General features: G+C 51.6%; 2 protein-coding genes across 2 annotated transcripts; one reads left to right on the top strand and one right to left on the bottom strand.

Annotated features, from left to right (window-relative positions):
* Positions 1 to 2439: 2439 nt before the first annotated feature.
* Positions 2440 to 8605, top strand: cog8 (component of oligomeric golgi complex 8). Its single transcript, XM_004086070.4, has 5 exons — positions 2440 to 2898; positions 2973 to 3180; positions 6606 to 7430; positions 7864 to 8032; positions 8107 to 8605. Exons 1-5 carry the CDS (start codon positions 2570 to 2572, stop codon positions 8325 to 8327), a joined length of 1752 nt encoding a protein of 583 aa, XP_004086118.3. The 5' UTR covers positions 2440 to 2569; the 3' UTR covers positions 8328 to 8605.
* An 815-nt stretch (positions 8606 to 9420) lies between these two features.
* On the bottom strand, positions 9421 to 11954 carry nob1 (NIN1/PSMD8 binding protein 1 homolog). Its single transcript, XM_004086072.4, has 9 exons — positions 11821 to 11954; positions 11555 to 11687; positions 10963 to 11168; positions 10758 to 10877; positions 10568 to 10687; positions 10292 to 10498; positions 10065 to 10162; positions 9849 to 9993; positions 9421 to 9780 (listed from the first exon to the last, which is right to left on the bottom strand). Exons 1-9 carry the CDS (start codon positions 11887 to 11889, stop codon positions 9511 to 9513), a joined length of 1368 nt encoding a protein of 455 aa, XP_004086120.1. The 5' UTR covers positions 11890 to 11954; the 3' UTR covers positions 9421 to 9510.
* Positions 11955 to 12032: the final 78 nt, after the last annotated feature.

The following is a 12032-nucleotide window of genomic DNA, read 5'->3' as shown; positions in this document are numbered from 1 at the left end:
GTTCTGTTGTATCAGAACCTTTAGAACCAGCAGAAATAGGCAGGAACGAGAACGGCCAAGATGGCGTCTGCGTAGGTACGTACCTTCTGAGCTCCTGCAAAAGTTATCGGACATAACATCTATTTCATCCAAAAGACCAAGAAAACAGCTCAAAATTTTTCTGGAAGAGAAGGATCTTTTTATTTTTTATCTTGATGTTCAGTCGAGAAAGAAAGAGAATGCGAAAAAGCTGCAGTCCTGAAGACCACCATGTGTCATGACTACACCAAACCGTCACCAACTTCAGACATGGAAGCTTTCCCTCCTCTTCCTAAAACTCCAAGTAGGCCCCCAGCTGCAAAAAAAGCTTTGCTGGCAGCTGGACAAAGCTCTTCTGATTCAAATGAAGTCATTGCTGTTTTATCTGAGCTGATAAACAAGCGAGCCGACTCATTGGAAAGGCTAATAAATGAAAACTCAAAGAAGATAGATGAAAACACGCTGAAGATTGAAGGGAGAAGGAGAAGCTGAGAATTCACATGCAACGAAATAAAAGACACACAAAAGTCTTTGAAAGATGTTGACCAACGTTTGAAGAATGAAGACAAAACCGTGGCAGCTCTTCAGGTCCAGGTTCTGGAACTGGAGTCATATTCAAGGAGGTGGAACCTGAAACTCTTTGGTGTCACTGATGAAGATGTGAAGGTCACTGAGATCTGTCAGAGCATCGTTGTAGAAGACCTGCAGCAGCCTTTCTCTGCCATTGATGTCACACATCGCCTTGGGAAACCCAATCCCAGCAGCACACGCCCCAGAGATCATCATCCGGTTCTCCCAAAGATCCTACAGAGATGCCGTCTGGAGAGCCGCTAAAAACAGAGAAGAAGCTCCGCTTTGCCGAGGATCTTTCCACAGCTGTCAGAGAAGCCCGGCTGAAAGTCTGGCCCCTCATCCAAAAAGCCAGAGAGGAGGGAAAACGAGCTTCAGAGCCTTCATCAACGGTCAAGAGGTCAGGTCATCAGGTCACTGGTGGGCATGTGATCCTCTGACATTGTTGAGAATCACTAAAACTAAAACAGGATGGATCTGACTGAACTTCTAATTTACTGAGGCCCACTTGGAAACACAAAACCAGAATCTTTTGACGTGGGCTTAGTTCAGTTTTTCCTCTTTCGGAAATGTTTTGAATACCTTCAGTATTCACAAAATATTGTTGAGCATTTACTGCTGTGCAGGTTAAGCTCAGAGGATACGTTTCTTTTCTTAGTGTTTGAGAGTATTTTTTCTTGTTCTAAATATTTCATTGTCTATTGTTTCGCTCAACGCCAGCGGGTTAAGAAGTAATATCAAACGAAAAGCTATATTTTTATTTCTTAAGCAGCTGAATGCAGATCTTTTCTTTTGTCAGGAATCTCATTCTGTTTGTTCTGATGTAAATGTCTGGAAAACACAGTGGGGGGTGGGGGGGGGACGGTTTATGGTTTTCTCATCATCTGAAAAATCAGCAGCAGTTTTAACCCTAAAACATAAATATAACGGGAATGTTCTGCTTACAGAATCTGATGCTAAAGGGCACTTTGTTGGGCAAGTTATTGATTACAATAATAATATAATTATTTTCAATATATACGGCTACAACTCGAATACAGAAAATAAACAACTATTTCTTATAATTGAGAGTACATTGAAAAAATGGCTTCAGAAATTTCCAAACTCTGCAATTATTGTGGGGGGAGATTTTAATATGACTTTAAACCCTCAGATTGATCGGTGGCCCCCCTCGAATCATAATCCCAAAAATATATTTTTCAAATCTTTTATGGAACAGTTTAAACTGGTGGATATCTGAAGACTCAAACATCCTAATATACCATCTTCTACATGGAGTAATAAATCTAGAACAGCCCTTTCTCCATTAGACTTTTGGTTAATTTCTAGTGATTTACAAGATAAGGATATTTCAGTCAATATCTTACCGTGTCCACTTAGTGACCATCAAGCTGTCCGTATAGATATTGTTATGTGTCCCTCACAAAATATCAGTAAATCTCATTATTGGAAATTAAACAACTCGCTGCTCAAAATTACAGAAGTGCAAACAAAAATTAAAGATCTTCTTTCAACATTTTTTAATAAAGTCAAATTGGAGAACTCTTTCTCAGTTAATTGGGAGTTGTTTAAATATGAATCAGCCAAGTTTTTAAGAACATTTAGTGGCAATTTAGCTAAACTAAGAAAGCAACAAGAGCATGACTTAATCACAGGCATCTCAGTACTATCACAAAAACCTCCAGACAGCTGTCAGATGAGCAGAAACTACAAATGATCAAACTACAGGAAGACTTGGATCAAGTTTATAAAAGAAAAGCAGAAGGAGCTTTTATTAGATCCAGAAAACAATGGCTTGAGCATGGAGAACAAAACTTCTCTTATTTTTTTAAAATGGGGGGGAATAGGCAGGAACACGTCAGCTGATCTGGTCCGGTCGAGTCACCGCTGCAGTCCCGGTTCCGTCCACCGAGAGGCGCTGTGCAGAGAAGGTGGAGGCGGAAGCAGAAAGCGTCTGCTGACGTCACACCCAGCTGGCAGCATGGCGGCGGTGGACGTGGAGGACGAGAGCCTCCTGGCCTCCATGTTCCGGGACAGTTTTCCGGACACCTGGAGGGACAACCCGGACTTCGCGGCCTACCTGTCCGAGCTGAGCGCGTGCGGCGTGGAGGAGCTGAGCCGCGAGCCCGAGCGGCTGGCGGAGGAGCGCGCGCAGATCCTGGAGCAGACGCGCGAGCTCGCCTTCTCCAACTATCAGACGTTCATCCGGACCGCGGACTGCACCGAGCTCATCTACCGGGACTTCGGGCGCGTGGAGGCCCGGGTGTCCAGCCTGCTGGAGAAGCTGCCCCGCTTCGGAGAGCGCTGCAGGTGCGCGCGCGCGCGACCCCACGCTCCTAGCGCCTGCGTACGCCGGCCGCTCTAAGCGGGTTCTCCCTCTGCAGGAGCTTCATGAAGGAGGCGGAGGAGATCGCCGCCAGCCGCCGCATGAACAGCCTGACGCTGAACCGCCACACGGAGATCCTGGAGGTCCTGGAGATCCCGCAGCTCATGGACACCTGCGTCCGGAACGCCTACTACGAGGAGGCGCTGGAGCTGGCGGCCTACGTCAAGAGGCTGGAGAGGAAGCACGCGAGCCTCCACGTCATCCAGGTGAGGCGCGCGCTCGCTCATCGGGTGGTCTCAGTCTGTTTTGGTTCTGATTGGTCAGCTGACCCCAAAAGGGGCGGGGTTTCACCTGTTCCATCGAAGGCTTGGTGGTCCTCCAGGTTCTTCTTCCTCTGGTTTTCAGTGCAGAACCTGGATCTGGTTCTTCTGCTGAGGAACCTGGTTCTACAGTGGTGGCCAAAGGTTTTGAGAACGGCATAAATGTCAGAAGTTTTTCTATCAGCATCTGCATAAACTCCAGACTATTGTGATCAGATGAACTGCTTCTCCGTCTTTGTCCTGAAAAGGAATCCAGAATAAACCTTCACTGCTGTCACCAAAGGAGCTGCTGAGGTGAGAATGTTGGCAGACTGATGGGGTAGAATGGAGGGTGATGCTTGAAATCATTGTTCATCCATTGGTAACCATGGTGACCTGCAGAGAAACGCGTGCAGCCATCGTTGCATTAAAGTGGGGAGGATATTGTAGCAACTAAGGTTGCACCTAAAGATGCAAAAGGGCCTGGAGTCAAGAAGGGCAACAGAGAAGCCAATTCTCTCCAAAAAACATCAGGGACAGATTGATCTGCTAAAAGTCAATCAATCAATTTATTATTTGTGTAGCACTTTTTAAGCAGAAGCAACCAAAGTGCTTAACATAAAATCACATAAAATCAGAGACAATATGATACAATAAAGAATCAATAAAAGCAATAAAACAGTAACAGAATAAAATTAACAAGCTGACCCACTAAATCCGCTCACTGGAGTTAAAAGCCTGACTAAAAAGATGAGTTTTCAAAAGCGTCTTAAAATGACTGACGGTTCTGGCTGACCTCACAGAGAAGGGGAGAGCATTCCAGAGTTTAGGACCTGCAACTGAAAAGGCTCTGCCTCCCCGAGTCACAAGCCGAGTCCTGGGAACCACTAAAAGCATTTCATCTTCAGATCTTAGGACTCGACATGGACGATACACATGTAACAGCTCAGAAAGATACAGAGGTGCCAGACCATTCAAACATTTAAAAACCAAAAGTAAAATCTTACAGGCAGCCAGTGAAGAGAGCGTAACGGTGGAGTGATACGCTCACACCGTCTGGTCCCCGTTAACAGGCGGGCCGCCGAATTCTGAACCAGCTGGAGACGGCGGAGCAGAGACGGTCAATACCACTGTAGAGAGTTCCAGTAGTCCAGTCTGGAGAAGATCAAGGCATGAATCACTTGCTCCACAGCATGCGGAGGAAGATATGGCTTAACTTTACTTATTAGCCTCAAGTGATAAAAACTAGACTGGACCACTGCACTGACCTGCCTGTCGAGGTTTACCCCAAGATTCCTAATAAAGGAGCATCTGAGGGGTCCAGGGGGCCAACAGACCTACAGCAGCCTGTCAGCAGGTCAGTTTTTCCAAAAACGAACACCTCTGTCTTGTTTTTGTTCAGACAGATGAAGTTCAGCTCCATCCAGGATTTGATTTCCGCCAAGCACTTCTGTAAATTGCCAAGACCCTCCGCTCCTCCAGATTTTAAGGGAACATAGATCTGGATGTCATCGGCGTAGCAGTGGAAGGAAACATTATGTTTCCTAAAAATGGACCCCAGTGGCAGCAGATAGAGCGAGAATTAAAGAGGGCCTAAAACTGAGCCCTGGGGTACACCATGCTTGATTGGAGCTTCTGAAGAAGAGTACTGTCCAACTTGGACAGAGAAACTCCTGCCACATAAATACGACTTGAACCAACAGAGTGCTCCAGTCTGGATAATAAAACACTGTGATCCACTGTGTCCAAAGCAGCAGTGAGATCTAAAAGTATTAAAACAGTGGAGGCCCCAGAATCCACAGCTAAAAGGTCATTACACACCCTGAGGAGAGCGGTTTCAGTGCTGTGACAGGATTTAAAACCAGACTGAAACTTCTCAGAGATATCATGTTTTGTTAGATGGTCCTGTAATTGAAAATAAACCACCTTCTCTAGAATTTTTGAAAGAAAAGATAACTTTGAAATTGGCCTAAAGTTTGAAAGAACATTAGGATCCAAGTTATGCTTTTTCAAAAGGGGCTGTACAACAGCATGTTTGAAAGCAGCTGGCACACCCCCCGAAACAAGGGAAGAGTTGATGAGACCAACTATCCAGGGGCCTATGGCATCTAAGACCTCCTTCAGGAGTCTGGGGGGAACACAGTCACCTGGGCAGGAGGAAGGCCTCAGGTGTTGAACTATCTCAGAAATCTCAGAGGAAGTGACAGACTCAAAGTGATCTAAAACAGCAGGTGGTGACGTTAAAACAGGGGGGTCAGGGGTCCAAGGAGAGGGTAAAAACCTGACGGGACTGACCTTGTCAGTAAAAAATGTTAAAAACTGTTCACAGAGTAAAACAGAAGGAGTCAGGCAGGATGGACTTAAAAGAGACTTTAAAGAATTAAAAAGGACCTTAGGCTTGCTGATGTTCTCAGACACAACATTCGACATAAAGTGGGTCTTGGAACTTTTCACAGCAGCCTGAAACTCAGTCAAGGAGTTTTTAAAAATCTGTAATGAAACATGAAGCCCTTCCTTTTTTCCATTTACGCTCCGCGCAACGGCAGGAGCGTAAATGGAAAGGCTCCGGGGCCGATTTACAGCGTTTCACCTTAAATGGAGCAATAACATGTAAAATGCCCACACAAACAGAGTTAAAATTGTCCAGCAGCTCATCAACGTTTCCATTATGGGCGTCCACGGAGGAAAGCTCAGATGCTGGGAACTGCAGCGCCGTCTGCGCGCGAGGGCGCGTGAGTCAGGCGGCAGCGTTAAAAGCTCAAAAAAGTGAACGGACGAGTCCTTTTCTCCCATGATGCCTCTCTGATCGTTTAATTGAACGAGTGCAAAGGTAAACTGAGCGAGTGCATTCAGGAGCTGAGAGAGTAAAGTTGTGACTTGGTTTGCCAGCAGTGTTCAGGGGGCGTGTTTGTCACATGGGGGCGGTAACCTTTCTGGTTGATCTGATTGGCTGAAACTTGCAGGTCAAATCCTGCGAGGCGGTTTTCAATTTTTTAGAGGCTTTAATAGAAAAGGTCGACACACATTTGCGGCTCCTTTTCTAAGACAGGAGCAGCTTCAGGGGGTTTAGGCCGTTCCAAAGTCTGTGAAATAACAGAAAACAGTGGCGCAATTTTAGTTTTTCCAGGCACAGGGATGGAGCCCCACTTTAATTTACCCTGGGCAATTGCCCGTGTTGCCCCTGCCTAAAACCGCCACTTCCCCTGATCTGAAAGCAGCAACTTGGAGAAATGTAACATTTGTGTCATTCTCCAGACTTTTGGTGGTGACTGTGCACTGAACACAGGAACACAGGACCGGAAAGAACAGGAACACAAAACGGGTTCTGTAGCCTTCTTCATGACGTGCTTCATTTGTAGCTCCGCCCCCTTTCTCCTCCTCTCCTCCTGCAGGGAATCGTGCGTGAGGTGCGTCAGTCCACCCAGCTGATGCTCTCCCAGCTGCTGCAGCAGCTGCGCAGCAACGCCCAGCTGCCCGTGTGTCTGCGCGTCATTGGCTACCTGCGGCGGATGGACGTGTTCACGGAGGCGGAGCTTCGGGTCAAGTTCCTGCAGGCGCGCAGCACCTGGCTGCGCTCGGTGCTCACAGCGATCCCCGACGACGACCCGTACGTCCACGTCACCAAAACCATCGAGGCCTGCAGGGTCCACCTGTTTGACATCATCACGCAGTACCGGGCCATCTTCTCAGACGAGGATCCACTGGCCCCGCCCCCCGCCGGCCAGACGGCGGTGAACGAGGCGGCCATCTTCCACGGCTGGGTGGTTCAGAAGGTGGCGGAGTTCCTGGAGACGCTGGAGCGGGACCTGCAGCGAGGCGTGGGGGGCCGCCTGGACTCGCTGCTGGGGCAGTGCATGTACTTCGGCCTGTCCTTCAGCAGGGTGGGGGCGGACTTCCGGGGGCAGCTGGCGCCCATGTTCCAGCGGGTGGCGGCGGACACCTTCCGCTGCGCTGTACAGGAGGCGGTGGACAAGTTTCAGGAGGACATGAACATGTACACGCTCATCGCACTCCCCTCTGTGCTGGGCGGGGCCATCCCCCCCACCGCCCCCGGCGTCCAGCCCGGCACCCTGCAGCCCCCGATGGTCCTGCTGGACTTCCCCCCCCTCGCCTGCTTCCTCAACAGCATCCTGAGCGCCTTCAACGACCTGCGGCTCTGCTGCCCCCTCGGCCTGGCGCACGACGTCACGCTCTGTCTGCAGGACGCCGCCCACATGGTGAGAGCCCGCCCTGCGGGGGGCGCTGCAGTCACATGACCGTCCGCGTTTTCCCTGAAACCGTTCCACAGATTTCCAGATTTGTCTTTATGTTGAAGAAAAGATCAAACAAGGTGAACCTGTTGATGAAGACGATGGTGACGTCGGAAGCAGTTTTTCTCAGGGACTTCCCAGCTCCGGCCACAGGGGGTGCCAGAGAGCAGCGGTGTAAAGGTTTTAATAAACTGGCGGCCACACCCAAAGCTCCGCCCCCTCTGCCTCCTGCCATCTGTTTTGTGTAAATGATTTTAACGATGCTTGTCTCTTCTGCTCGCGTGTTTTAGAACAGAGTTTTCTTTTAAGGTTTTTCTTGTTAGTAAAATCTTCACTAACGAGCTCAGCAGCTCAGGTTTATGGCTCAGAACCGGGTCTGAAGCTTGTGGTTCTTCTGAAGGTGACCCATCAGATTCTGGGGTTCCACCGGGCCGAGGCGGCGGCGATTAGCAGCAGGGAGGCGGAGCTTTTCTCTCGGTTCTGCTCGGCGTACGCGGACGACCTGCTGCCCTTCCTGAACCGCTGCCTGCAGCTGCTCTTCCCTCCGGCGCAGCTGGCGTTGGTTCTGGGTGAGGACTCGGTCGACCCGCTTTATCAAGGCGTTCCTTGGCGTTCCCGGTGGCTCAGGTGTTTCTCTGTGCAGGTGTTCCCGCCTCCCAGCTGGTCCGCTTCGGCGGCCTTGGCTGCATCGATGTCGCCGCAGTTCTGCAGCCTCTGGACTTCCTGCTTTCTCAGAAGGAGGAGCCGGCGCCGCCAGGCAGCCCAGCCGAGCTGAGCTCACTCGCCATGGAGACCCGGCTCCCAGAATCAGAACCGACCCGGTTTGACTGTGAGCCCACAGCTGAGCTGCAGCCTGAGGAGTGAGGGTGTTGTGGTCACATGACCTGCTCTGGTCACAGGATGGAGACGTGTTTAAGGGACTTGTGGGTTTGGATCTGGTTCTGGTTCTGCTCAGGAGTTTTCTGCTACTTTTCAGATGAACCGTTTTCTTTTGAGTCTTTCTATTCCATGGGAAATGTATTTATCCAAAACCGCTTAATGAAAAAAATAAAAATGTTGAAACCTTTTCTAAAGGAAGGCTGTTGCAGCCGTTGTCACGGCAACAAAAAAAAAAGCTGAAATAAATTCTATATTAAAATAATCTTTGCTGACTTGAATTGATTTAGAAATATTCTTGATGGTTTCGCTGTGAAGATCCCAGATCCAACTGGATCATCTGCGTTCACAACAAGCCCCGCCCTCTGATCCTTTGTGATCCCAGCAAAGCAAACCTTGTAGTTCCTCCAAACGCCACGGGGGGGCGCTGTGCCACAGGCAGCGTGTTCTCAGACTTACTGAACTCGCTACAGGCGACTTGGCAAAGGCGGTAGTGGCTCAGGTGGTTGAGCAGGTCAGCCGTTCGAACCCCGCTCCCTCCAGTGTCGATGCGTCTGGACGTCCCGGCAGCCACGCCTCTGTCGGCGGAACTGAATGACCGATGGAAAGGATTGTGGGCCAGAATCCCTCCCGGGTCATGTGATGGGTTCCTCTGAACTACAACTGGGTTTGCTTTGATCTCGTGTTCTCATGGGTTCTTACCTTTTACTGTTTCAACCTTTGTTTCATGTTGGCGATCTTTCTCAGACGCCGTGCGAATAACCTCAACCTAAAACATCGACGGATTCAGAAAAACCTTCCGATGGTAAACCGCAGAGGCTCGTGGTCGTGTGACGCCTCTGCAGGTATTTCTCATCTCTGTGGCGTCCCCATCCTGGCAGGATGTGATGCCTTCAGAAATGGGCGGGGCACACGGATGACTGACCACGTCCAGCTGAGTCGCTGGACCGTCACGACTCGGTGGCTAAAGACGGACCTGGTGGACACTCGCTGAACAGACCCGGGTCTGTGACCCGGCTCAGGAGGAAGTGAAGGTTCTGTTACAGATTTTAGCCCCGCCCCCTGTGACCCACACAGCCTGTAATGTCTGAAGTTTATTAGGACACGACGTTACACACAACCCGCTGGACTGCGGAAAGTTCTGGTTCTGCTCAAACGGACTGAACCTCCATCACTTCTTCTTGACAAACTTTTTGCGGGCGGCGTTGGGGTTGGCCCGCCTCCTGCCGCCACCGCACTGACCGTCTCTGATCTGCAGGTTGGCAGCGCGGCTGTAGACGTCGTTCTGGCTAAAGGGGGAGGATCCCGCCACGTAGTCCGGGTCGAAGACGTCGGTCTTCTGCCGGGCCTTCCTGGAGAGGCGCTGCTGGGGGAAGCGCTGGTCCTCCACCAGGTGGGGGTTGTCTCCGTGTTTCCCCCCCTGAGGCAGCGGCAGAGAGTGCTGCGGCGCAAACACAAGCAGGTCACATGACTTCCAACCACATAGGCCCCTCCCACCCCGCCTCTCACCCGCAGTCCTCTGGAGTTCAGAACTTTGGGGTTTCTGGAGAAATGCATCTTGGTGGTTCCGTCATCGTTCAGCGTCACCGCCACCTTCTTCATGGTTCTGTTCCCGCAGTGCGGACAGAACACCTTCGCCATGCTGCTGGTCGTCCTGCAGACAGAGGCCCGCCTCAGTACCCGGCGCCGCCGTCCTCGGTGGGTTTGTGTGGGCGGGGCGCTCACCTGAAGCAGGCGTGACACCTCAGGATGTAGTTCCTCGCCTGTCTGATCACCATCCCGCCGACGGAGAGGACGTGGAGGCCCATCTGGATCAGAACGTTCTGGAAACACAGGTTGGACAGTGTTCTGGAGACCTCATCTGCACTTTACCAGCAGAACCGCGCAGACAGAACCGGAACGCTCATTCAGGAACTCCTTTTTTTAAATTCTCCACCAGAACCAGTACGCACCTGCATGGCGAAGTCGGTGGTCAAACATCCAACTGTGACATCAGCAGGAGCCGTCCAATCAGCAGACTCCATCTTGACTTGTCTGATGTTACTGGGAGTGATCCAGCCCCCGCCGTCAGGCTCCTCCTCCTCTGGTTCGTTCTCTTTATCCTCGTCATCCGACCGGTCTTCAGCTGAAGGGTCTGACCGAGAGGCTCCGCCTTCATCCTGTGAGGAGGACACACCTTACTGGAGGAGGAGTTGGGGGCGTGGCCCCCCGTGGTAACCTTCACTAACCAGTAGGGCCAGCAGCTCGTCGCTGATGATGGGCGTCGGCTCCCTCCAGAACTGAAAGCTGTTGAAGTGCTCTCCGTCCGCCGCCTCGCTCCGTCCGTCATGTGACTCCTCCTCCGGACCCTGAAGGAGCAACACCTCATGCTGACAAAACCCACAAGGCCCCCAGGCGGCGCCACCTGCTGACACTCACCAGTGACGCCAGCAGGTCGTTGTCGAGCGGCGCCACGGGTTCCCTCCAGAACTGGAAGCTGTTGAAGCTCTCGCCGTCTTTGTGGTCGTGAGTCTGTGTGTTTGAAGCTTCTGTCGCCTTCTGAGGAGGAGGGGGAGACAAGCAGACGAGCTCCTGAGGAGATCCAGACGTCTGCGGCGCCGCCGGGGGCCCAAACGCTCCTTACCTTGGAGGGAAAGTGGAAGCCGGGGACGTTGACCGGAGTCTCGGGGTGGCGCGGCGTGCTCTGGATGTTCACCTGCAGCAGCGGCTCCTCCCTCAGGTGCTCCGCCCCCTCGTGCTCCAGCTGCAGCTGGTAGGTCAGAGCCAGAACGCGGATGTCGGTGGCGGACAGACTCGGGTAGTCGCCGGTCTTCTTGGAGAACTCGGTCACTGGAGAACGTCAGACGGGAAAGAATCAACAAACCCAGCCAGCTCAGAAAATGTCCCCCAGCTGAGCAGCAGCCCAACAGCTGTCAATCTGCACCACTGACCAACGGAGCGGTCAGTGGGCGTGGTCAGAGAGGACACCAGAGGTCAGAGGTCATCTGCCTCCTTCATGGCAGATGACCTCTGATAAAATTTTTCATCATGGAGGTGAAAAAATTCAAAGCCTCAAAAATTTCACACTCAGCATTAATCTCCATGACAACGGTCGAAAGGGGCGGGGTCAGTGCCATGTTTTGGTGCGCGTGGTGCGTTCAGGTGCGGTCTGTGTAATGGTTACAGCTGAGTAAAGTGCCATGTTTTGGTGCGCGCGTGGTGCGTTCAGGTGTCACCGTGTCTGACGTGCTCCGGATGCGGCTCCCTGAAGTGCAGCTGGTACGGCAGCACAGCCAGGCTCCTCCGGGTCTCTTTGTCCCGGATCTCGTCCACCACATCCCGCAGCGTGTAGATGTTCGCTCCGATCTCCTGGATCACAGATCAGGGCCTCAGATCCGGACACGCCGATGCCCCCCCACCCCCCACACCCACATTCCGGTCTCGCGGCATCTCCCAAATACCTGCACACCCTCTCACCTGTCCGCGGATCACGTGTTCTCACCTGTAGAGGTGCTCTCTTCAGAAACGCACCGGCGTCAGCGACAACATGCTCCACCAGGGTCGGCGCCATCTTGGTAAACGAGCAGCCACATCAACGACCAATCACAGGGCAGACGGCTGTCACGTGCCTCGAGCTTTCAAGCGCACTGGGAAAGTGAGGTTGGCTTCCACGTGACCGGCTTTGATTACCATGGTGATGCCTTCACTGCCTCT

The sequence above is a fragment of the Oryzias latipes genome, chromosome 3, assembly GCF_002234675.1.
Source record: "Oryzias latipes chromosome 3, ASM223467v1".
Lineage (NCBI taxonomy): Eukaryota > Metazoa > Chordata > Actinopteri > Beloniformes > Adrianichthyidae > Oryzias > Oryzias latipes.
The sequence above is the reverse complement of the archived record's forward strand: the minus strand, read 5'-3'. Positions and strand labels throughout refer to the sequence as shown.

Excerpts from the sequence above, each read along its gene's own strand:
- cog8 (XM_004086070.4), top strand. The coding sequence starts at position 2,570 with ATGGCGGCGGTGGACGTGGAGGACGAGAGCCTCCTGGCCTCCATGTTC. Across the intron at positions 2,899-2,972 it reads CGCTTCGGAGAGCGCTGCAG|GAGCTTCATGAAGGAGGCGG; the intron begins GTGCGCGCGCGC and ends CTCCCTCTGCAG. Across the intron at positions 7,431-7,863 it reads TGCAGGACGCCGCCCACATG|GTGACCCATCAGATTCTGGG; the intron begins GTGAGAGCCCGC and ends GTTCTTCTGAAG.
- nob1 (XM_004086072.4), bottom strand. The coding sequence starts at position 11,889 with ATGGCGCCGACCCTGGTGGAGCATGTTGTCGCTGACGCCGGTGCGTTT. Across the intron at positions 10,688-10,757 it reads ACGACCTGCTGGCGTCACTG|GGTCCGGAGGAGGAGTCACA; the intron begins GTGAGTGTCAGC and ends TTGCTCCTTCAG. Across the intron at positions 9,781-9,848 it reads TGAACTCCAGAGGACTGCGG|CACTCTCTGCCGCTGCCTCA; the intron begins GTGAGAGGCGGG and ends TTTGCGCCGCAG.